Source organism: Lissotriton helveticus, chromosome 1_1 (genome assembly GCF_964261635.1).
Source record: "Lissotriton helveticus chromosome 1_1, aLisHel1.1, whole genome shotgun sequence".
Classification (NCBI taxonomy): Eukaryota; Metazoa; Chordata; class Amphibia; order Caudata; family Salamandridae; genus Lissotriton; species Lissotriton helveticus.
In genome coordinates, this window is record NC_136057.1 from 1,385,356,419 (window position 1) to 1,385,381,153 (window position 24,735).

Here is a 24,735-nt window from a genome sequence, read left to right on the forward strand (position 1 = left end):
CGCCCTCGCCACAGTCCCCCATATCCGGAAAACCACCGCCGGCGGCAGATCCTTCTCCTACCTCGCCGCCAAGACCTGGAACGCTCTCCCTACCAGCCTACGACAGACTCAGGACCTGCTGGCCTTCAGAAGACTTCTCAAGACCTGGCTCTTCGATCAGTAGCACCCCTTCCCCCAGCACCTTGAGACCCTCACGGGTATGTAGCGCGCTTTATAAATGCAGTGATTGATTGATTGATCAATTCAAGATGTTAATAATCTCATCGGAGTGCTAGGGAGACCGTTGTCACACTTACCCAGAGTGACTATAGCAAATCTCAAGGATTTACAAATAGAAAATTACAAAGAAGGGGTCAATTCACCACTATCCTGTGTTATGTTACAGCCAAACAACAGAAGAAACAGCCAACACGTGTTTCGTCAGTACACAGTCTGTGCCATGACTTTCTCAAGGCTGAAAGGTTGAATGGAGCACAATGGAAATAGCTACGTTGTAAGTGATGATGCACGCGAAGAGGTATACAGCGGTCCAGACCCGAGCAAAAATATTTTGTCCAGGAAGTATCAATCACAGAAGCCCTCTAGGGGCTCGAAAATCACTTATAGAAAAACGTGACCAAGGGAGATTGAAGGTATGTCTGGTATGTATATCCCAGACCCAAACATCCACAAGGTCTAGCGCAGTGAGTCAAAAAAAATTATCGAAGGATGTAATCAAGGCTCGGGAGATAGAAGTAAGAAATGGTTATCAAAGGAGTCATGCATCGTAAATCATGTTGAGGCACCCAGTCCGTACTCCAGAGTTGTAGCATCCAGTCCGCTTGATAAGCCATGGTAAAAACTGTGTACTGACGAAACACGTGTTGGCTGTTTCCTCTGATATTTGGCTGTAGCTTCTGAGATCTCTGAATAAATGGAACGACATACATAAAAGGACCTTGACTTGATTCTCCTGTCTTGAGATGAACTCTGTTATTGAAATGTTCAATGTTATGATTACTTTGATCATGGAATTGTAATGACTAATAGGTCATGTTTTTGACATAGCACACAGGATAGTGCTGAATTGACCCCTTCTTTGTAACTAAGATAAAGCAAGTTATACTACCCAATGCAACACACTGATCGTATTTCTACATAATTCTTTTTTCATGTTAACACTGGGCGAAGGTTTCACCTCATTAGTACCACTTTAGTATCCAAATATAGTAATAAGCAACAGAAAGATGACCAGTCAACCTTGGCATAAGGCCTTGCACTGCTTGACACTGGTCACCACGAACATTAACCATTGTTCTCCAGTATTAGGGGTGTCTTTCATAGATTCACATGCTTGAATATTCCCCGTCGTCAAAGGTGCCGACGATCCCGTCGGCACAGAAAACTCCGTCGACCAGTTTGTCGACGACCCCGTCGACGAACGCTTCGTCGACGAAGATCACATCCAAGGATTCGTCGACGAAGTTACCGTCGACGAAGGTTCCGTCGACGGTTGGGGCAAAGCACTCGTCGTCGACGAGTACATCTAAAAAATCACAGTTTCCGACAGCTGTGTCTACGTCTTCATCTTTGACGGCTGCTCCAGGGAAAACATCTTCGTTGACTACCTCGTCGACGGCGACGGCTCCGTCAACGGCAGTCTTGCCTTTACATTCTGGAATGCAGCAGGCAGGCGTAGCATCCACAGGAGCAATGTCTTTCGCCACTATGCCCCTAGTGCCTTTGGACACTTCAACTTCTCCAGTCTTTTCATGAGAGGTTTCCAGGGATCTGCACTTCAGTTGCCACCTACAAGTCTCCAACCACCTTCGCCAATGTTCGCGACTGACCAGGAAACGGAATCCATTGCGGACGACGATGTTCTTGGTGATGCCCACAGTCCATCGGACTTAATTATTAAGTGTCAGGACTCCAGTTCTGAAGACGGTGAGGAGGAGGACGATGACCAGCAGCAGGAACAATGTATACAGGTTCCAATGGCAACTTTCCCAGTCTCTCTGTTTTCCAACCTCCAGCATATGCTGGACGACTACAATAGGAGATTTCCTCCAACACCTCAGGGTACGCCGTGCCATACTGCATCTGAGTCTGCGGAGCCTACTCGGCACCAGCACCAACCTTCAGAGCAGATAGCTCTTCCAGAAGGGCCCCGTCAACCCATCCGCACTGATGTTCATCAAGATGTGGAGGATGAGACAGAGCCAGATAGAGAGGAAGGAGAAGTTCTCCAGGATACGGATGACGACCAAGACCAGGATATGGCCGAATTCGATGACTATCGAACGCAGACGCCCTCTCCTCAGCCGGGCGACTCCGGTGATTCACCTCCGGTTGACATCGCTAGCTTCCATATCTTGATGGATAAAGCGGCAGAACGCTTCAAATTGCCAAGAGCACAGCGAGAGGAAGACTGCTTTCTCTACGATTTTAAAAACAAGCCTTATAAACAGGTCCACACCATACCTATTATCGACTTTGTGTGGAAGGAGGGTTTAAAGATCATGCACGCTCCTAACTCCTTACCTGCTCAACTCCCTCGGCTGGAGAAGAAATATAGGGCACCGATTGGTTCACCCGCTTGCTTGCTCTCGCATCCTAAGCCGGATTCAGTGGTGACCCAAGCAGCGCAACGGCGAGCACGTAACCCTGCATGCAACACCTATCACTACTGCACCTGATAGAGAGGGTCGGCGTTTGGATGCGATTGGGAAGAAGTTTTCATCCATGGCGTCTACATTAGTCCGTGCCGCAAATGCATTGGCCATTTTAGGTCGTTTCGACCGACAAATGTGCTCTGACATTTCTGCGTTAGTCTCTTTGATTCCGGAGGCATCTAGAGCGGAAGCGCACCAGCTCCTTCAGGATGGCAGGAGGGCCTCAGAAGAGATGATCGACTGTGCTGTGGACGTTGCGGGGACTGGTTTCCGTATCCTTGCCAGTGCTGCGGCTCTCCGACGTCAGGGTTGGTTAAAATCCACGTCGTTTCGGCAAGAGGTCCAATCGAGGATACTCGACATGCCGTATGACGGTGAGTCTCTCTTTGGCTCTCACGTCGATGAGGCACTAGAATCGATAAAGAAAGACACGGATACGGCAAAATCGCTTGGCTCCTTGCAATTCAAAAAGCAGCCCTTTCGTGGCGCACGTAGACGAGGCACTACTTCCAGCACTTTTCGAGGAGGACAGTCCCAGTACCGCCAGTACAATCAAGGAAACCAGCGTTACTCCAACCAACAGTCAAATCGTCAACAGCAATCAAGACCCTATAGAGGCAAAACTACCTATAGAGGCTCCAATACCAAGCGTCAATGACTTTCAAGTTCCGCAAAGAGTTGGAGGGCGAATCTCGCAGTTTTATTCCCAGTGGTCCATGATAACATCGGACCAATGGGTATTAGACATTGTACACAGGGGTCATGCCTTGGAGTTTACAGAGATTCCTCCAAATTCTCCACCATCAGGCCCGCCACCTCCACATCTCGAGGAACTACAATATCAGGTGCGTCTTCTAGTGGAAAAGGGTGCAGTCGAAGTGGTTCCTGTATCTCAGCGAGGGAAAGGTTTCTACTCACGGTTTTTCCTCGTTCTCAAAAAGACGGGAGAGTGGCGGCCCATTCTAGATTTGAGAGCTCTCAATTTATTCCTAAAACAGCAATCTTTCCGCATGCTGACGCTATCAGAGGTCTTGCGACTTCTCTCCAGCGGAGATTTTCTCACAACAATAGACCTGCAAGACGCCTATTTTCATGTGCCAATACTCCATCGGCATCGTCAGTTCTTGAGGTTCAAAGTGGGTCACGCACACTACCAGTTCAGGGTGCTACCCTTTGGCCTACGATCAGCTCCTCGTGTCTTCACGAACGTTTTGGCTCCGGTCATGGCTCATCTACGTCTTCAGGGAGTTCAGATCTTTCCTTATCTGCACGATTGTCTTCTAAAGTCCCAATCTCCTCTACAGTTGGCTCACGACACACGTCTATGTCAGCAGACGTTCGAGTCACTGGGGTTAACCATCAATATGGAGAAGTCACATTTTGCTCCGCTGCAAAGAAGAAACTTCCTAGGAGCAATTCTAGACACGGACCTGTCAAAAGCCTTCATCTCCCTCGAACGTCATCTGGAGATAGTCCGTCTGGTCTCTCTCATCCGGTCAAAACAGTCAGTTTCTGTGCGGACGTTAAAGTCGTTTCTGGGGATGGCTTCGTCCTGTATCGGACTGATCCAAAATTGCAGTTTACGCACTCGTTCTATACAGGAAGAATTAGACCTGCAATGGCGCCAGGTGTCGGGGTCTTTCAACGACCTGGTGAGAGTAGCGTCCCGCATGAAGAACAGTTTGCTTTGGTGGGAACAACCATCCAATCTGGACGAAGGAACTTCGTTTCTGGCCCAGTCTCCGGATCTGACGTTGACCACAGATGCGTCCATGGAGGGTTGGGGTGCTCATCTCCTGGACCTTTCAATCAAGGGCAAATGGACGGCAACACAACGAACCTGGCATATCAACAGGCTGGAGTTGATGGCGATCTTCCTAACGCTCAGATCATTTTTACCCGTGGTGCAGGGGGAGTCGGTGCTGGTGCAGACAGACAACACCACCAGCATGCACTACATGAACAAACAGGGCGGCACAAGATCTCAGCCACTGTCTCGACTGGCTCAAAGGATTTGGGATTGGGCTCTTCGTCATCGAATTTCTTTAACGGCGGTACATCTGCCGGGGGTATCCAACATCCTTGCGGATTCTCTGAGCAGGTCCACGTCATCCACTCACGAGTGGGAGATACATCAGCCGACTCTGGACCTGGTGTTCCGCCGTTGGGGTCATCCCATGATAGACCTTTTTGCAACCCCAGTAAATCGGAAGTGCCGATCCTTCGCAAGCTGGCATCCCCATCCAGAGTCCAGCGAAAATGCCCTTCTCATGGATTGGAGCGGCCTGTTTGCGTATGCATTTCCACCACTCCCGTTGGTGCCGAGGACATTGTGGAAGATGCGCAGGCAGCCCTGCCACTTAATACTGATCGCCCCTCGTTGGCCCAGACAGGCATGGTTTTCAGAACTGCTTCTGTTATCCCAGTGCAAACCCATTCATCTCCATCCGCGTCCAGACCTCCTAACGATGGACAAAAGTCAAATTTGTCATCCAGACCCAGCCACACTTCAATTATCGGCATGGAACCTGAATACGTCGAATTTGCAAATTTAGATATGCCCCAAGAATGCAGAGACATTCTCGCGTCTGCTAGAGCTCCATCAACAATCAAAACGTACAAACTAAAATGGAAGCGTTTTTGTCACTGGTGCGCTGCATCCAATGTCCATCCAATCAATTCCACTCCGGAGCAGCTTTTGCCTTTCTTTCTGAGCCTTGCTCAGTCTGGTCTCTCTCATGCCTCCTTGAGGGTTTTTCTAGCAGCTATCTCGCGCTTTCGACACGATGGTTCAACGTCTCTCTGTTCATCCAGAATAATCCAACAGTTCTTTAAAGGTCTCTTCAGGAAGTTTCCTCCTGTTAGGCGCCCTCCTCCTGCATGGCACCTCAACGTGGTATTGTCACAGCTTATGAAGCCTCCTTTTGAGCCGATTCACAGAACAGACATCAAGTATCTTACCTGGAAGGTTGCATTACTTCTGGCCTTGACTTCTTCTCGGCGTGTTAGTGATCTGCACGCTTTCACGATTAAGCCTCCTTACTTGCAATTTAAGCCCGATGGAGTGTCACTTCGTACCAATCCTTCTTTTTTGCCGAAAGTACCTACTGATTTCCATTTGAACGAACCTGTCTTCTTAAAGACTTTTTTCCCGGATCCAAAATCTCCGGCTGAACAACGTTTACATTCTTTAGACATCAAACGTTGCCTAAAATTTTACATTTCAAGGACTACCCCTTTCCGTAAATCCGATCAGCTGTTTGTAGCATATGGACGGATGCGGAAGGGGCACTCAGTGACAAAACAAACAGTTGCAAGATGGCTCTCGGCAGCCATATCCTTTTGTCACCAGCAGGCTGGCAAGCCTTTACAGTGTTCAGTGAAGGCACATCCGACGAGAGCGATGGCGTCATCCACCGCTTTGTTTGCTGGGGTGCCTCTTCACCAGATTTGCCGGGCAGCGACATGGTCCAGCAGGCACACCTTTACCAGACATTACTGTTTGGAGGCCATCAATGAGGCGGATACCGCAGTGGGGCAAGCAGTGCTTCGTCATCTTTTTAAATAAGGTGAGCCTCTATTCCCTCCTCCATTTCTCTCTGTGATTGCTATGTGCTTTTAAGCTTATGTTATTGTCTTCAATTTTGGAGAATGTGTTTAGCAATCCCAGCTCTAGGAGGTTACTGCTATCTATTCTATTCAAGCATGTGAATCTATGAAAGACACCCCTAATACTGGAGAAGAACAATTGGTACTTACCTGTAAACAGGTGGTTCTCCAGTATTGGTGTCTTTCATAGATTGACATGCGACCCACCCATCCTCCCCTCAGAGGCTCTCTTCTCCTCATGCGCTATTATTACTAGTGCTACGAAAATCTGAGGGCTTGAGCTTCTGAGGAGAAGGTTCTAGAGGGTGCTTGAGCCTGATTGGCTGCAGTTTGGACTAACATAATGACACTGATATGTTACAAATGATTTTTTCTCTGATAATGCATTCCTATGGAGGAACCATTGTACAGGTTTTTTCAGTGGGTATTATCTCTAGTTTATTATGTATTATGTTATTACATATATATATATTAGCATTATTGCTATCTTTATGTACCATGGGACTCCCACTTCGACGACGGGGAATATTCAAGCATGTGAATCTATGAAAGACACCAATACTGGAGAACCACCTGTTTACAGGTAAGTAACAATTGTTCATCAGTTTACCCTAGAACAGATTTGTTTTGGTTAAAATCATCAGATTTTGGATTATGTGGCAAATACCTAATTATGGATAAAACTGCAGCCGCAAAACCACAATTCCACTGGCTACAATTATAACGAAGGCTCCGAATGTTATGGCATTTGACATACCGGTCTGTATTTATCAATATTTGTTTTCTCTCATTTTGTCTAAATATCCATATTCAATTTGTGTTAAGGGTAAAATGGAAGCTACAATGAGTGCAGTTCACATTCACCCAATAAGTGGAGATTCACGTTTGAAAGCTCAGATTAACCATTTACATACACTACCATTTTTTTAATACGCCTGCATTGTAAAGCAGCTTAAACGGCTGGACATCTGCAGCTAAGCTTTGTTAGGACAACTGTACATATAACCCCCCTCACCTCCCCTTCCCTTCCCCCCTCCCCCCACACACAGCGGTACAGGCCTGCCTCCCATGATTGGCATTTGTGAAAGTCAACCAAAATACTATCTATTTCCTGGTTTCAAATGGACGATTTTTAGTCTATATTTCAGTAGAAAGCAGTAAAAATAGAAAACGGGAGAGCCCAAGTTATAACTCAGTCCTCATCCAGTTCCTCAGTCTAGTGTGCGATACCGTCCCCAGGAAGAGCATCGAATCAGGCCTGGTCACTGGGGCAGATCCAGACACATAAGCAACAGGCCATGGCTTGGAAGGCGCCAAGTGAGCTCCATAGAACATAAGGAGTTAACAGAATATGGCGCTGGCCCTATGCAAAGACTAGAAAGTGTGCAGACATGTCTCCCCCTTATCCCTCCACATGTCTGTACTCGCCACAAAGAACTCACTGAATTCACCTTGGTTCAGCACAGACCCATGTAGTGAGTAAGGTGTTCTCCTGGCATTAGACATCCGTTACTGTAACTCAGTCAGGCGGGGGCAGACTGCTGGTCCATGCAGATTCCTGGAGGAGAGACATGCCTTTGGGACTTTTAACAGCACTCAGGCTTTAGCTATAAGAGTTTACACCCATGGGTCCCACCCAGTTAGCCCCTGTATAGAATTGTGGGAGTTTGTTTGCTCGAACCGATGAACCATCCCCACACACCAGTAGCCACCAAGCTTCTGGATGGCATATGAATGGGTTTTCATGCTGATTGTCCATAACATATCGCAACCCTTCCAGACACCTCCACTAAGGTGCATTTTGTACAGTGGAAAAAATAAGTCAAACACTTATTTTTCCATTGTCGTGCAGGTTTGCAGAACTTTTCTGTCGTCACAGCCCGCAAGGGGAGGGGTGGTAAGCACAGAACTGCGCATGACTTTTGGCAGGCCGTCTTGGGCCAGCCAAACCCCCATGCGCACTTTGCATGTTCCCCAGCAGGCAGTAATACGAGCCTGGTGAAGAACATGCACGGGCTCCCACTGCCTGTCAGTGCACCGAACCACGGCGCTCAGTCCAACCACAATCCTGTATTGCAGCGTTGTGATTGGCTTAGGGGAGCCTTGGGTGTGCTTCCTGCTTCAAATAGAAACAGAAGAGGAGGATGGGAGGTGGCAGTCCAGCAGTAAGGTACATAATTTAAGTTTTTTTTACCGCACCGCCCATCCCCCCCTTGCAAATGAGTGGCAGCAGCCACTGCCTCCATAACACTTCCCAGCCAGGATTTGGAAGAGCCCCAGGGCAGAAGAAAAGCCACCACTTTAGGTCCTGTCTGTCCCCATCCTTTGACTACCCCCAACTATAAGCAAAATGAGGAGCCGTTATGACAGCATTACAAGGCATGCGTTGCAGCTCAGATACAAAGCAGATGCGCTAGCCTTTTCCAGAAGACAGCAGACATCCTGCGCACAGAAAATGTATAAATAATTAGGCATTTCCTGTAACTGTCTGTGCTGTAGATAATTTGCGATTAAATCACTGTAAAAGAGGAGAGCTAATGAAGAACTAGCAATCAGAGAAAATAATAATTTATTCAAAGAAGATGGCAGAAAACAGGTCACGATGATAGAGGGTGAAGCCGGTTCCTTGGTTTCTGTGGTCCTCTGCTGGTGAAGAGACTGGATACGCACACTGAGGTTACTCGGTTGGCAAGAATGGTCCATCTGTAGGGCGTGGCTGCTCTACTCCATCTTCAAAGATTTCACCTGGAAGCCGTCCACATACAAGTAGGGAGCCGCCTCGAACCCCAGTCGGTTGGGGAAATGTATCAGATGGCCCCCAGAGATCTTGATGGTCACATCGTCCTCTTCTAAGTGCATGCAGATCTACAAGGGGGGCGAGAGGAGATGGCATCAGGGAAGCATTCCTGACAGGAGCAACATGGCAATAAAGCCCCCTGGCAAGACACTATCACGCCCCCCTACCCCCACGTGCCATCTCAGCGGCGCCCTCACCCACATTCCAAGGTTTGTAGCTCCCAAATGCCTCCAATGCAAACGTTCTTCTCCACACCCACATTCCAAAGTCTGGTAGCCCTGGGCGCATCCTACTCATCCTTAGGGAAATCACCACCCATCCAGGTCAGTATGAACATTGAGAGGTCCACCAGTTTGGTGTAGTAACCTACTGCATTCTGGGTGCTGTAGCCTTGTTTTACTTCCACTGAACTAATATAAACCAAAATCTAAAAACATGATTTCAGGTGAAAGATTGAAGACTGGAGACTATCAGTAATGACTGCGAGGTGGGCGCTCTACTGCATGTTCTACTCACCCCACCCATACTCCAAAGTTTGAAACTACCAAACATCCTGCTACACACTCCTTCCCTATGCCCCTACCAAGACTAGGCTATATAGCCATAAGATCCATCCTACACTCTACTGTCCCACCCACCTAGTGTTGAGAGCCCCCAGGCACCAAGACACGATCCTGCCCCCACCCAACTATCAGGTCTTGGTGTTTGCTCAACACTCAGGACGAGCTGCAGAGGTCATGAACTCTGCTAAACTGCCTCGGTTAAAGGTCACAACCCCCCTCCTCCTTCCAGAGGACAACTCAAACGATCCAAGACAGATATGATGAAAGTTTAAGAAATCCCTCATAGGTAAGGAATAGAGTTTTCAAATGAAGTTACTTCTCCCCTTGTGAGCGAGCAAGTATACTCATGTCAAAGTCATTGAAACCTTTGCATCGTACTACAAGGACCATTATGGTGTCTGGAAGCCATTTGTCACCTGCCATATGTACACCAATTGGGCAGGGCAAGCCCTCTTATTAAGTCGATGTTCCCCCCCCGAAACCCAATGGGTACCAAAGGGCCTCACATGCTTACGGATAAGACTCAAATACTGGCCTAACCTGAATCTAAAAATAATTTTGCAAATTGATTCCGTCTTAGCATATCTACACACCGTGGCATACAAGCTGTCAAAATGACAATTTCATTTAGCTATAGTTCCATTTTTGGTGTACAACCATTACAAATGCACAGTGGGGGTTGATGCGACGCTGGACAGACTCAAATCTTAAGCGTGAAACCATGTCAGCGCGCGCACAACTGGGGGCAATAAGACTCATCCACATTAAATGTATTTCACAAATCATTTACACCAAATCATATACCCCTGCACGGGTGCATCTAGAGATACCTGTTCTCCCCTGCCCAAATGGAGTCTCGCCTCTACCCATGCAACAAACATCACCTATGTTGTTTTCTGGAATGTGGGTGGCCATATTCAAAGCATGGAACTTGCTCCATAGACTCCAAACACATCCAGGACTACATAGCAGGCATCGAGCTCACACAGTGTTGATGTACAGATGGGAGGGAATGAGGTGGTCTGTTACGTAGAGTGGATGAGGAATGGATGGCTGCCCCTGATTGGATACAACAAACCAATGCTTTACTATTTCCAGCATGCGGAGGGTTCCTCTCTATAACCTCATCCACAATTCCCTCTATGACCAAACGGTCACTTTGCTGTTGTGTATCCCAATTCTAAAATACAGAACTACCATCAACAGCCCAACCATAAACTGAAAAAAGTGTGGGGAGGAAAGAAAGCACCTCACAGTAACAACACCAAGGGGGCCGCTGATTGGTACTCGCCAGCAAGCCCACTTCTCATCATCGGTTGCCTTCTTTCCCAAAAAGAAATGTGTGTGCACTTGAAAAAAAGAAACCTCAAACCAATGAAAACAAACAATAGAAAGAAACTACATGTGAGTGTACTTCCTATGTGCGCTATGACAATGTGCGTGTTTAAGGACCCCGTGAGAACATATAGGAATAATCCTGATGATAAGTGGGCTTGCTGGCGAGTACCAGTCAGCGGCCCCCTTGGTGTTGTTACCGTGAGGTGCTTTCTTTCCTCCCCACACTTTTTTCAGTTTATGGGTGGGCTGTTGATGGTAGTTCTGTATTTTAGAATTGGGATACACAACAGCAAAGTGACCGTTTGGTCATAGAGGGAATTGTGGACGAGGTTATAGAGAGGAACCCTCCGCATGCTGGAAATAGTAAAGAATTGGTTTGTTGTATCCAATCAGGGGCAGCCATCTAGTGGTTTTGAATGTGTTTGATCGGGGGGCTGGCTGTCCTGCTGTTTTTTTCCCCCTGTAGCTCCTATTGTATTGATGGATGAGGAATGGAACCTGAACCAGTGCTTAATTTGAGCTGGTAGTATGCAGTGCTCTGCACTAGATTCTAAACACTAGAATTTGACGGTCCATCACATAGTTTGTACAATTTTAAGATGAGCACAACTGTGCTTAATAATTCAACATACTTTTAAAGTGAATAGTGCCCATCACCCATGCCATCCTTACAGCGTTGGGAGCCTGGAATAGTATACATTGTATTTGTAGCAGTGTGATGACTAGTCGGTGTGTAGGTATTGTCATTGGTGCACTTGCAGGGATAATGGGTGGTGCAAGCTGCAGGGCCCTCCTGAGGAGGCCCTTTGCAATTATGTTCTTACAAATTAAGCACTGGTCTGACACCCAGACTAACTATCCAAGACCTTAAACCTGCAAACTGAATTAGGGCTTGGTTAGTCAGTTATTGGCAACAGACTGCTACCACAGCTTGAAAAGCAGACAAACAGCAGGCCAGGCCTCACGACCAGATTCTCCCATTTTCAAATGTCTAACAAGAGGCCACTATCAAGCATTCGTGTAGTGTACCCATCTCAGAGCAGTTTCCCAGTACAGCAGAATGTGCGCAAACCGTCCTAAATAAAGAACACCCACCAGAATGGATGGACAGGATTCAGGGGTAACATGACATGGTGGCCAGAGAATGAAACTTCAGTTACTGGACTTTAAAGGTCTTAAGTGACTGGTATTTGTCCCTACCAACATTAATCTACCCGCACCCATTTGGTGGACCACTAGAGAAGCAGTAATGAGAGCTGTAATCTATTCTATGGGACTGCTCTAATGTACCACCATTTTGACTGAGGGTATAAGAAACAAAAGTTTCAATAACTTCCCCACTCCCATTTTTTTAATCACTGTTTCTATTACCCCCCCCCCCCAATCAGCATATTGCGTGATTCATCGGGTACGACTGATGAGACTGGTTTATCCAGGCAAGGCTAGTTGCCACCTCCTGGACCACAGTTAATTTGCACATTTTGCATCACTGGTTCTGTCCTACTGTTCTTCCACTAGATCAATGGTGTGCTGAGTGATCTAGGATAGCCTGCCAAGAAGTTTATGATCAGATGGAAGTATTGAGTCCTTTCTGGCTGCTCACAGCGGTCCAATGACCTAGAACCCAGAGGGCAACACCTTTGAGATAGATACCCCCCTCCCCCAAACACACAGTGAGTGGCTTCAGGATCTATCCATCTATAAGTGCCCTAGCTTAGACGGACACCTGACATAACCCTGATATACCAGGGATTATCCCGGAGAGATCAAGGTGAGGCCTTCAATCCCTGGAAAACTGGCATGCAGTCAGTTGCTAGTACTAGCCGTTTGATTCTCTCTGGTCTGTCACAATCTCCTTTTGCACTTACCACCCACACCCACTCCCCTAACCTACCACAGTGAGAGGATCTGTACACCCCCTTCGATCGAGAGGCCTTAATTTCACTGGTACCAACCAGACTGCCCCCACCCGCTGATCTTCATCAGCGTACACCACCATCCTGCCACCTCCATGCTACCTCCCTACCAACCAAAATACTTCCTATATATCCGATTCACTTTCGAGGTGGCACTGAACCCTGCCATTTTTAACTCTGCCCTTCATGACGGACTCGTAGGCAATAAATACTGCTTTGCTCATATGGATGGATTCTGAAACACCAATAAAAGACTACTTCAAAAAATGTAAAAGCCACATTTGAGTGGAGACCGCAGGGCAGTGGTGGGCATGGCAGACCTTGGAGGTCAAATTTACTTTTCTAACAGCTCTTGAATATTTGTAGAAATTGCTACTTTTCCTAAAATTATCCAGGAGGCTTATTTACTATTCCAACTCCAGTTTTGAAATATTTGTGGGTAGTTAAAAACCTCTTCATATTAAAAGAAAGGGTTAAGTAGTCTTTTTACATTGCTCAAGGTGCTGCCCTGTGTGTGCCGCTTAAGGAGTGGCGGGGACCACACGAGTAACTCGTACATACACCTGTCTACTTCGATCTGTCTGTCTAACTCAGACTACAGGATTAGAGAGACCGAGTGTTCATGAAATAGAGTTCCATATTAACCTGCACTTACACAAAGTCCACAGTGTGGAGTGTGGACAGCCAGCCACCTCCAGTACCTTCCAATTCATAGTAGTTAAATAGGACCAGGGGCCGTGAAGCATCTTATTCTTTTGGGCTTTAAACGTGGCGGAGTGTGAAAACAAAAATGAGTTTCTGAAGTGTATATCATGCAAACTTGGGCCAGAGGCATTAGAGCAGTTAACGTGCACCAGTTAATTACACAAGGTGAGTTTTCGTTTTTTTTTAAAGAGGCGATGTATTGATAAATATTTTTTTTTTAAAACAGATGTTGAGCCAATGCCCAGATCGAACCCGCTTTCCCTGTTCCAAGGTTGGGAGCTCTAACCCTTCGGCCCCATCTCCTCACCAGATTGTAAAAGCTACACATTTAATACACCCAGTGATGCTGCCGAGAATGTTATTCGACAAATAAGGTCGAGTCCACTATGCTATGCCCAAAATACAATAATCTGCGGCACAAGTTTCTGTTTCCGATTTTAAGGTCCATGAATTTTACTCTTAAACTATCCTTCTGTTTGCTTTTTCTTTGTACGTTTTCTGATGGGGGTTTTAAAATATGAATGAGTTTGACTATGATAATCTGTATGATAATGTTATTGGTATTTTATGTCTTTTATGGTTTTATCTGTAAAATCGAATAAAGAAATTTGGACTTGGGGAAGGCTATTAGACAAATAAGGTCAAGTCTTGGTTAGACGTTTTTAGCTCTGGGGCACAGGGTTACTGATGAGCACTGCGCATGCTCAGCGGCTTCCTTTTTGTGCATTTTTCACCTAGGTGGTGGGGGTAGAAAAGGAATGGCCAGACAGCTAACCTAGAGGTGAACCAGGACCCCTCCAGACCACTGCTACTACTCTGCTAACGTTCTATCAAGTTGAGCAACCACCTACATGCGGTTTCACATAAAAACAAAGAAAAATGGTGAAAGCTGTTAATGTTTACCTGCTCCATATCAATGATGGAAAAGCAGATCCATAAACCAGTTAAACCCCCCACCAAAAGTACTTCCTATCGTCCCATCACTTTGCTCAACGCAGAGGCAAAGATACTGGCCAAAATGTTAGCTCTTCGACTTACCCCCCACCTTACCAAACTTGTTCACCCGGACCAATCGGGATTCATGCCGGGAAGAAATACCGCACTAAATATTAGACCCCTACATAGCGTACTGAGCTGCAAACACACCACAGAGGAGGAGGCCGCCATATTGTCTCTTGATGCAAGGATGGCCTTTGATTCCGTCAAATGGCTGTTCCTCTTCGCGGTCCTCAAACAATTGGGTACGGGCTGAAATTTTGCTTGTGGGTTCAACTATTATACACTAACCCACTCGTGCATGTAGTAGTTAATGGCCATATCGCACGTGAATTTTCCCTGAGACGTGGAACGCGACAGGGTTGTCCTCTGTCGCCACTCCTCTCCACTCTCAGCCTGGATAAGAGAAGACCCAATTATCTGCGGACTTCGATGGGCGGAAGGATGGAAAGACCTCATATCCCTCTATGCAGAAGACGTCTTGGTATACATAGCATCCCCCAAACGCTCCCTTCATAGATTATTTCAAGTCTGCGAATTATACGTTACAGTTTCCGGGTACATCGTCAACTGGGAAAAGTCAAAACTATACATCTTACGGACCACTGACAGTATTACCGAAGGACTGTACAGTTAAAGTAGTAACAGATAGCTTTAAATATTTAGGGGTTCATATCACGTCTGACCCAGACGACTTTATGGCAAGAAACCTCCAAGAACTACTGTAAAGATTGCTACGAGACGCCAAACATAGGAGGTCACTGCCGCTCACCATACTGGGTAAGGGGGCCCTATTTAAAATGATGGCACTCCCCAGGTTTCTACATACATTACATAATACTCCCTTTGCTGTTCCTGCAGCCTATTTCAAAGCAATAGAATCAGAGGTCAATCTCCTATGGCATGGGAAGCCCGCTCGGATCGCTGCGGAAGTTGGTACGACGGTGGTATAGCGCTTCCAATGTTCAGATCTACTATTGGGCCGCCCAATTAGCAGTGATCAATCAATGGGTTCACTCGCCCCAAACTAACTCCGCATACCGCCTAGATAGACATACCCTAGGTGTGAAAGGGATTAATCGGGTGCTATATAATAAAGCGCAAAAATTTGACCTACCGGGTCCCACTGCACACACAGTCTATGTATGGCACGCAGTCACACGGTATCTGGGTTGGGCAGACAAACTGACTCAACAAACTTCGCTATGGGACACTGACAAACTAGGTACACTAGGAAAAAGTAAATGGTTAAAAAAATGGGATGCAATAGGAATTTCCCAACTGGGCGATCGCTGGAAGGGGGAGGGGGAGTTGTCACTTTTGTCCACTTGCAGAAGCAATACGAAATGGCACCCACTGAGTTGTTTCGCTACATTCAGATCAAACACGCGCTGGAAGCGGCCATCCTACTGAACAAGATCCTTCCTGCTGCCTCCCCATTAGAAGACCGACTCCTAACAGATTACATGGACAAAAAAGCGATCTCCCTCACATACCAGAAGATTGTCAATAATCAGCTAGACCCTATGCAAAAGCTGCGGGTCAAATGGCAGGCTGAAATAGGCGAATTAGACGACACAGACTGGCAGGAGGTGATAGAATCCCCTAGAGTGGTGGCGGTGTCCTCTAGGTTACGCCGAATACAACTTAAAGTACTCCACAGGACTTATTTCACAAGACTTACAGTATGCAAGATAGGAACAACCACTGATCAGTCCTGCCTACGCCAATGTGGGAGAGTGGGCACTTTCTATCACACACGTTGGGAATGCCCTGCAATTAAACTGTATTGGACTGAAGTGATGAACACCATTACTGAGGTTAGCGTCATTTCCGTTCCGCCCGAGCCTAAACGATGCCTCCTGCACATCTGGGAGCCAACAGACCTGAATCACACAGCACGAGCTTGGGCTACACTAGGGATGATGATAATAGCAAAACGAAATGTGGCCAAACATTGGGGGGCTGCAGTCGCCCCAATCCTCGAAGACTGGGGTAAAGATATGGATGTGACTATGGCGGCGGAAAAAGCCACATATTTCCACAGAGGGTGCCCTAAAAAATGGGAGACAAGGTGGGGTAAACGGAACACCTTCAGAGGAGGTATTTGTACCCCTCCGACAATGGGTCAGAGCTCAGACGATGAGGAATAACAAAAATACTATTTATTCACTGTAATTTTACAATGTTTGTCTGATGTAAGATGTACCTATGCTAAGGTTAAATGTGATGGAAACTGTTATCATATGAACGAGTCATGCTGCACATGTCAATATTGCAAGTCTTCTTTAATAAAATGTTTTAAAAAAACAGCGTCTGCAAAAAAATGATGGAAAAGCAGCACCATAGCCTTGCGAGTTAGTTAACAGGAATAACAGGTTAAAAAATATCTAACCGTGCCACTGGGCCCAGTAAGTGCACATCCAAGGACAGAACCGTATTTCATTGAACACTAAAACATGCACAAAACGAAACTTGAGTTTCCCTTTTACAAGAAAATATAAATCAGTTCAAGGAACACCTGTAGAAAGGCAACCTCTATTCCACACCATATCGGTGTACAGAAAACTTTTTGGAAAGACTATAGCTTGATTTCTGCATTTTATTAATTACACATTTTGCTCCCATGCACAACTTACATTGCGCATAGGGGTGTGTCAAGGATTACCTGCAGTCACTTACGGCCGTCAGAACAAGCCCCAACAAGCATTTGCAATGCAATAGGTCTTACATTAGGAAAGTTTGAGCTATTGATATTGTAAATGACACATTTCTTATTTATATGTTGGTTTGAAAATAACGAAATTGATAGCTTTGTCATATACAATGCCAATACTTTTAACTTTCGCAAATGTGACACCAATAGCATTTGTAATGCAATATGTGTTGTATTTACGTGACTTAGATGTATTGATATTACAAATAACAATTGCTTTTAATTTTTAAAAATAATTAATACTTAAATACAATTTATTGTAATTTATAATGGCAATAGCTTAAACTTTTGTAAATAACTTTTGTGAAGATTATGTTCAGTGTATTTTATTGTGCCGAAAATCCAAGAACAGAAGTGAAATATTAACATCTTTTTGTGACATTTGTAATAAAGCTTGAAACATTGAGAGAACATATTTGAACCAGTTGTTGTTGAATGGTTGCACAGATTGATGTTGTGGTGGCGCTGAGTGATGTTGTGGTGGCGACGAGTGATGCTGTGGCGTTCAGTGATGCTGTAGTAGCGCATAGTGATGTTGTGGTGCCCCTGAATGATTCTGTGGTGGTGCTGAGTGATGCTGTGGTGATGCGATCGATAGATAGAGGGAGGGCGATAGATAGAGGGAGGGCGATAGATAGATTGAGTGAGGGCGATAGATAGAGTGAGGGCGATAGAGTGAGGGCGATAGCTAGACAGGTAGATAGAGTGAGGGCGATAGCTAGAGTGAGGGCGATAGATAGATAGATAGAGGGCGATAGATAGCTAGAGTGAGGGCGATAGATAGAGTGAGGGCGATAGAGGGAGGGTGATAGATAGAATGATGGCGATAAATAGAGTGAGGGCGATAAATAGAGTGAGGGTGATAGAGTAAGGGCGATAGATAGAGTGAGGGCGATAGATAGAGTGAGGACGATAAGTAGAGTGAGGGCGATAGATTGATAGAGTGAGGGGCGATAGATAGAGTGAGGGGCGATAGAGTGAGGACGATAGAGTGAGGGCGATAGATAGATTGATAGAGTGAGGGGCGATAGAGTGAGGGCGATAGATAGATAGAGTGAGGGTAATAGATAGATAGATAGAGTGAGGGAGATAGATAGATAGATTGTGAGGGCAATAGATAGATAGATAGATAGATGGGTAGATAGATAGAGTGAGGGCGATAGATAGATATATAGTGTAATTATGGGGCGTGTAATTATGTGGCACTGAGTGGTATTTGGAGTGTATGTTGCGTTGAGCGCAGTGTAAATATGGGGCGTGTAATTATGTGGCACCGAGTGGTATTTGGAGTGCATGTTGCATTGAGCGCAGTGTAAATATGTAGCATATAATTATGTGGCACTGAGTGGTATTTGGAGTGTATGTTGCATTATGTGCAGTGTAATTATGTGGAGAGTAATTAAGTGGCACTGAGTGGTATTTGGAGTGTATGTTGCGTTGAGCACAGTGTAATTATGTAGCAAATAATTATGTGGCACTGAGTGGTATTGTGTGGAGTGTGTGTTGCATTCAGTAGAGTGTAATTGTGTGGTGTGTAATTATATGGCACTGAGTGGTATTTGGAGTGTATGTTGCATTGAGTGCTGTGTAATTATGTGGCGTGTATTTGTGAGGCACTCAGTGGTATTTGGAGTGTATGTTGCTTTGAGTGCAGTGTAATTATGTGGCGTGTAACTGCGTGGCACTGAGTGGTATTTGGAGTGTATGTTGCGTTGAGCGCAGTGTAATTATGTGGCTTGTAATTATGTGGCACTGAGTGGTATTTGGAGTATATGTTGCATTGAGTGCAGTGTAATTATGCGGCGTGTAACTATGTGGCACTGAGTGGTATTTGGAGTACATGTTGCATGGAGTGCAGTGTAATTATGTGGCGTGTAATTATGTGGCACTGAGTGGTATTTGGAGTGTATGTTGCATTGAGTTCAGTGTAATTATGTGGCATGTAATTATGTAGCACTGAGTGGTATTTGGAGTGTATGTTGCATTGAGTGCAGTGTAATTACGTGGCACTGAGTGGCATTTGGAGTGTATGTTTCATTGAGTGCATTGTAATTATGTGGCACTGAGTGGTATTTTTTTTTTTTGTCCTCATTTGCCTTTTCTTCAATAGGGACCATACCAACCACCTGGCACGACTTATAGACGTGATTTGACAAATTGATAGTAGAGATGTCCCATAAGAAGAACTACTGTTGTTTTTTGCTCCATCAAGGTATATTTCAACCTGTAGGACCTTTATCGAAACTTGACTAACCCTGGTCCTGGAGTAAATAAGGCATAATCATTGGACCCGGGGAAAAAAAAAAACCTCCGGGTTATCTCCAGTTAATTAAAAGATCCCAAAAAGCCAAGTTCCTCTTACTTGCTGATCTTTTAAGGTCCATTTTTGATGTATCATATAAGGAGGAAAGCCACCGAGAGTGTAATGGGGGTGTTTTCTCTACCCAGTTTATACAAATTTGTCTTCTCGCCAGTAAAATTGCGTAGAAGAGAAGGGATTTCGCCTTGCCTTTGATGTTATCTTCCAAGCCAAAGATGATGAGAGACCGGGTTATTTCTAGAGATGTGTTTAGAATAGAGTTTAACGTTTCCTTCACCTCTATCCAGAATTTTTGGATGTCAGGGCATTCAAAAAACATATGTATGTCACAGGCGCCTGCCAGATTGCATTTATTGCATTTTTTATTTGGTAGAAATTTAGATAGCTTTAGCGGGGTTATATATGCACGGTGTGCGGAGAATAGATGATTTTGTCTTAGCCATGAAGGTTTTACGGTTTTGTATAGTAGAGTAAAAGAGTTTTGCCATCTCTCCTCACATGAGGATCCAATTACCGTTCCCCATAATTCATCTGGGAGTTGGAATTCCCCATCAATTTCCTCCAACAGCTGCCAGTACCAGATAGTAACCTCCTTTTCCCCCATAGCTCGTTCTACCAATTTTTGTTCTGTTATGCTTATTTTCCCTAGGTTGGCATCAGTATGAATCTGAGATCTCACCCAGCTGTTTAGTTGCATATATTTAAATCTTGACAGCCCTGCACCAACCAATTCATACAACTCATCCCATGCTATAAGGTTACCATCTTTAAGTAGTTAACCCCATCTTGTAATGCCTGCTTGTTCTATTGTAATGGAAAGACTATCCCGCAGACATAGTGGCAACCCTGGTGAATCCCAAATTGGGGAGTAGTTAGAGTAGTATGACAGACCCAGTTTCTTTCTGATGTTGTACCAGTTTTTAGCCCATGATTGTGCGATTTTTAGTTTAATGTTTTTAAAGAATTTCTGGCATCCAAATTTAAACATAAAACTATCCGATGTTAGATTAGCCCCCATTAACATAGCCTTATACATAGAATCAGTTGGGAGATTAGATGGCATCTTTAGGAGCATTCTTGAGTGTGATAACTGGAAGACCCATGAGTAATACAATAGGTCTGGCAGTGCAAGGCCCCCTTTCTCTCTTCTTCTTCTCAACTTTTTCCACGCAATTCTTGTGGTTTTGTATTTCCAAATAAAAGAGTTAATTTCTCTTTGAGATTGTTCAATCATTTTTGGATCAAAGGCAATAGGGATAGTATTGAAAATAAAGGTGAATTTTGGAAGGATACACATTTTAACCAGATTCACCCTACCTATAGTTGAAAGTGGTAGATGTGACCAAGATTTTAAAAGCTTTTTACACTTAGTATGTACCCTTTCCAAGTTAGTTTGCCCAATACTGGCCACTTCTTGGGTTATTCTGATTCCTAAGTAACGCATCGATGAGGATATTTTTGCCCCCAGCTGGATATTAGGTAGATTCCAAGTCATTATCTCACTTTTACTGGAATTAATGTCATACCCCGATATTCGACCAAATTCCTCTGCCCGTTGTATGACTACTGGGTATGCTCTTACTGGGTCAGATGTAAAAATCAGAATATCATCTGCATACATTGCTACCCGCCTTTCCCACTTCTCCAAAGCTGAAAGATGGAATGTTTGCCTCGTCCCTTAAAAGTTGAGCGAACGGTTCGATATAAAGATTAAATAGGAGAGGGGAAAGCGGACAGCCCTGTCTTGTGCCTCTAGTTATGTTAAATGCTTCGGTTAGAGATCCATTAACCAATAACCTGGCAGAAGGGGCATTATATAGCTGTTTGATAATCCTACAGAAGTTCTCCCCACAGTTGAATTTTTTCAAAACGTCGTTGAGGTATAACCAGTTGACTCTGTCAAACGCTTTAGTTGCGTCCAATGTCAATGTAGCCAGAGGTAAAGAGAAGGCCGTAGCAATGTCTATAGCCCCTACAGCTTCATACGTTAACTCCGCTAATTGTCTGCCCTTGATGAAACCTTTTTGGTCGGGATGAACAATTTTTCCAATGACACTAGCCAGTCTTGTAGAGATAATAGTTGTAAAGAGTTTATAGTCATTGTTGAGTAGTGATATTGGTCTGTATGACCCACAGTCAAATGGTGATTTCCCCGGTTTCGGGATAAGCACTATTGTAGCTTCTCCCCAAGTTTTTGGGGGCTGGTTCCCATGTATTAAAATGCCATTGAAAAGTATCGTGAGAACGGGGGCAACAATATCCTCAAGAGATCTGTAAATTTCTCCAGGCAAACCATCCGGGCCAGCTGCTTTTCCTTTTTTGGAATGACGAATTGCTTTCTTGACCTCGTCTTCAGTGATCTCGACCTCCAAGTGATTGCTCTGACTTATTGATAAAGTTGGAAGGGTTATGGCCTCTAGCCAACTATCCCTTGCTTGCTGATCGTTGGGGAGGTTCTCTTTATAGATCTCCTCAAAAAAATCAAAGAAAGCTCTCCCTATCTCTGAGTTAGTAGATCTTGTTTCTATCTCGCCAGGTATCTTGATCTCTCTGATGTAGTTGAGGGTTTTTTCTGCTCTTATTTTCCACGCTAGTACCTTCCCTGCAGCTTCCCCGAATTCGAATTGGGAGGATTTACTCACTTCCCATCTTTTGTTTATTGTCTCCTGTAAGATGTTTTCCAGTTGGGATTTTAATTCAGCCAGTTTCTCATGGTCGCTAGGTGTTACTGAAGACGGATCATTCTTAGATTCCAAAAGTTTCATTTCCTGTTCTAAATTTTTTATTTTTTGAGTATATAGTTTCCGCCTATAAGAGGCTCTACTAGTGATCTGCCCCCTTAAAAAAGCTTTAAAAGCTTCCCATACGACTGTTGAACTTGCGGAGTCTCTATTAATTTCAAAGAAGGTTAGAGATTCAGTTGACAAAAAATTGACCTCTTCCTCCTCGAGCAGCAATGTCCGGTCAAAGGACCAGGACGGGTGGTTAACCAAATTATTAGATTTTAAGGTGAATTTTATTGCAGAGTGATCTGAGAGACGTGATGGTATGTAATCAATTGAATCAGTACGTCCTTTAGACAGTAACTAAAAAAGACATAGTCAATTCTAGATTTATGTTTGAATCGACTGTTCCTCAAAGAGACGCCTGGTTTATTGCCGACTCGTTCTCTCCATAGATCTGCCAAGCCCAAATGTGTCATGATGTTTTTGAGAGTATCTCTGGATTTGACAGAACTACAAATTCTAGATTTGGTTGATTTGTCTAATTTAGGATCTAAAACAATATTAAAGTCTCCCATCCAAATTATTGGTTCCTGGACTGATACTAATTGATCTCTTACGGCGTCCAGGTGTGATGGATCATCTGAGTTAGGGCCATAGTATCCTATCAGTGTCCTCATTTGACCATCAAGAGCGACTCTGACTATTAACCACCTCCCTGTATTGTCTTCTTTGTATTCCTGTATTTGCGCTTTTGCTGATTTTTTAAATATAAATATTACCCCTCTTATATTTGCATTATGGTCTGTAGAGCAGAATTTGTCTATCCACCTTTGTTTTTTCAATATATTAACCGCCTCTGATTTAAGAAGATGTGTTTCCTGCAATGCAATGATCTGCGCCTGTGAGTCTCTCAGATATTGTAAAATGCGCTCTCTTCTCCCTCTCACGCGCAGGCCATTTACATTCCAGGACATATAATTGACTGTTGTCATGTTTTATTTTTTGACCCCTTGTGACATCATTCTTCCACTAATTTCTTTAACTTTATTATTTTTTGCTTTAAATCTGTCAATTGTTTGGTTATAAGTATAAACGAAGGTTGGAACATCAAAGTGAATTTTCAAATGAGGAATTTTCATGCTGTGTAATTATGTGGCGTGTAATTATGTGGCACAGTGTGATTTGGAGTGTATGTTGCATTGAGTGCTGTGTAATTATGTGGCACTGAGTGTTATTTGGAGTGTATGTTGCATTGAGTGCTGTGTAATTATGTGGCGTGTTATTATGTGGCACTGAGTGGTATTTGGAGTCTATGTTGCGTTGAGCGCAGTGTAAATATGTAGCATATAATTATGTGGCACTGAGTGGTATTTGAAGTGTATGTTGCATTGAGTGCAGTGTAATTATGTGGCCTGTAATTATGTGGCACTGAGTGCTATTTGGAATGTATGTTGCATTGAGCGCAGAGTAATTATGTAGAATATAATTATGTGGTTCTGAGTGGTATTATGAGGAGTGTATGTTGTATTCAGTAGAGTGTAATTGTGTGGCGTGTAATTATGTGGCACTGAGTGGTATTGTTTGGAGTGTATGTTGCATTGTAATTATGTAGCATATAATTATGTGGCACTGAGTGGTATTGTGTGGAGTGTGTGTTGCATTCAGTAGAGTGTAATTATGTGGTGTGTAATTATGTGGCACTAAGTGGTATTTGGAGTGTATGTTGCGTTCAGTGCAGTGTAATTATGTAGCATATAATTATGTGGCACTGAGTGGTATTGTGTGGAGTGTGTGTTGCATTCAGTAGAGTGTAATTATGTGGTGTGTAATTATGTGGCACTAAGTGGTATTTGGAGTGTATGTTGCGTTCAGTGCAGTGAGTGGTATTGTGTGGAGTGTATGTTGTATTCAGTAGAGTGTAATTGTGTGTGAGGGTGCTGAGTGTGTGAGGGTGCTGAGTGTGTGACGGTGCAATGTGTGTGAGGGTGCAGTGTATTTGAGGGTGCAGAGTGTGTGAGGGTGCAGTGTGTGTGGCCTAAAGTAGTGTGAGGGCGCAGTGTGTGTGGCCTAAAGAAGTGTGACGGCGCAGTGTGTGTGTCCTAAAGTAGTGTGAGGGCGCAGTGTGTGTGGACTAAAGTAGTGTGAGGGTGCAGTGTGTGTGGCCTAAAGTAGTGTGTGGGCTCAGTGTGTCTGGCCTAAAGTAGTGTGAGTGTGCAGTGTGTGAGTGCGCAGTGTGTGAGTGTGCAGTGTGTGTGTCCTAAAGTAGTGTGAGGGCGCAGTGTGTGTGGACTAAAGTAGTGTGAGGGCGCAGTGTGTGTGGTCTAAAGTAGTTTGGGGCGCAGTGTTACTGGCCTAAAGTAGTGTGAGTGCGCAGTGTGTGTGGCCTAAAGTAGTG

At 44.7% G+C, this 24,735-nt stretch overlaps 1 protein-coding gene across 1 annotated transcript in view; it reads right to left on the reverse strand.

The window, feature by feature from the left end:
• Positions 1-8,815: 8,815 nt before the first annotated feature.
• The window catches only part of LOC144773082 (galectin-1-like), a 92,383-nt gene continuing 76,463 nt past the window's right edge, over positions 8,816-24,735 (reverse strand). Inside the window, exon 4 of the mRNA XM_078657884.1 lies at positions 8,816-9,128. Coding sequence (XP_078514010.1) covers positions 8,985-9,128 — 144 coding nt within the window. The 3' untranslated portion in view covers positions 8,816-8,984. The remainder of the gene's footprint in view (positions 9,129-24,735) is intronic.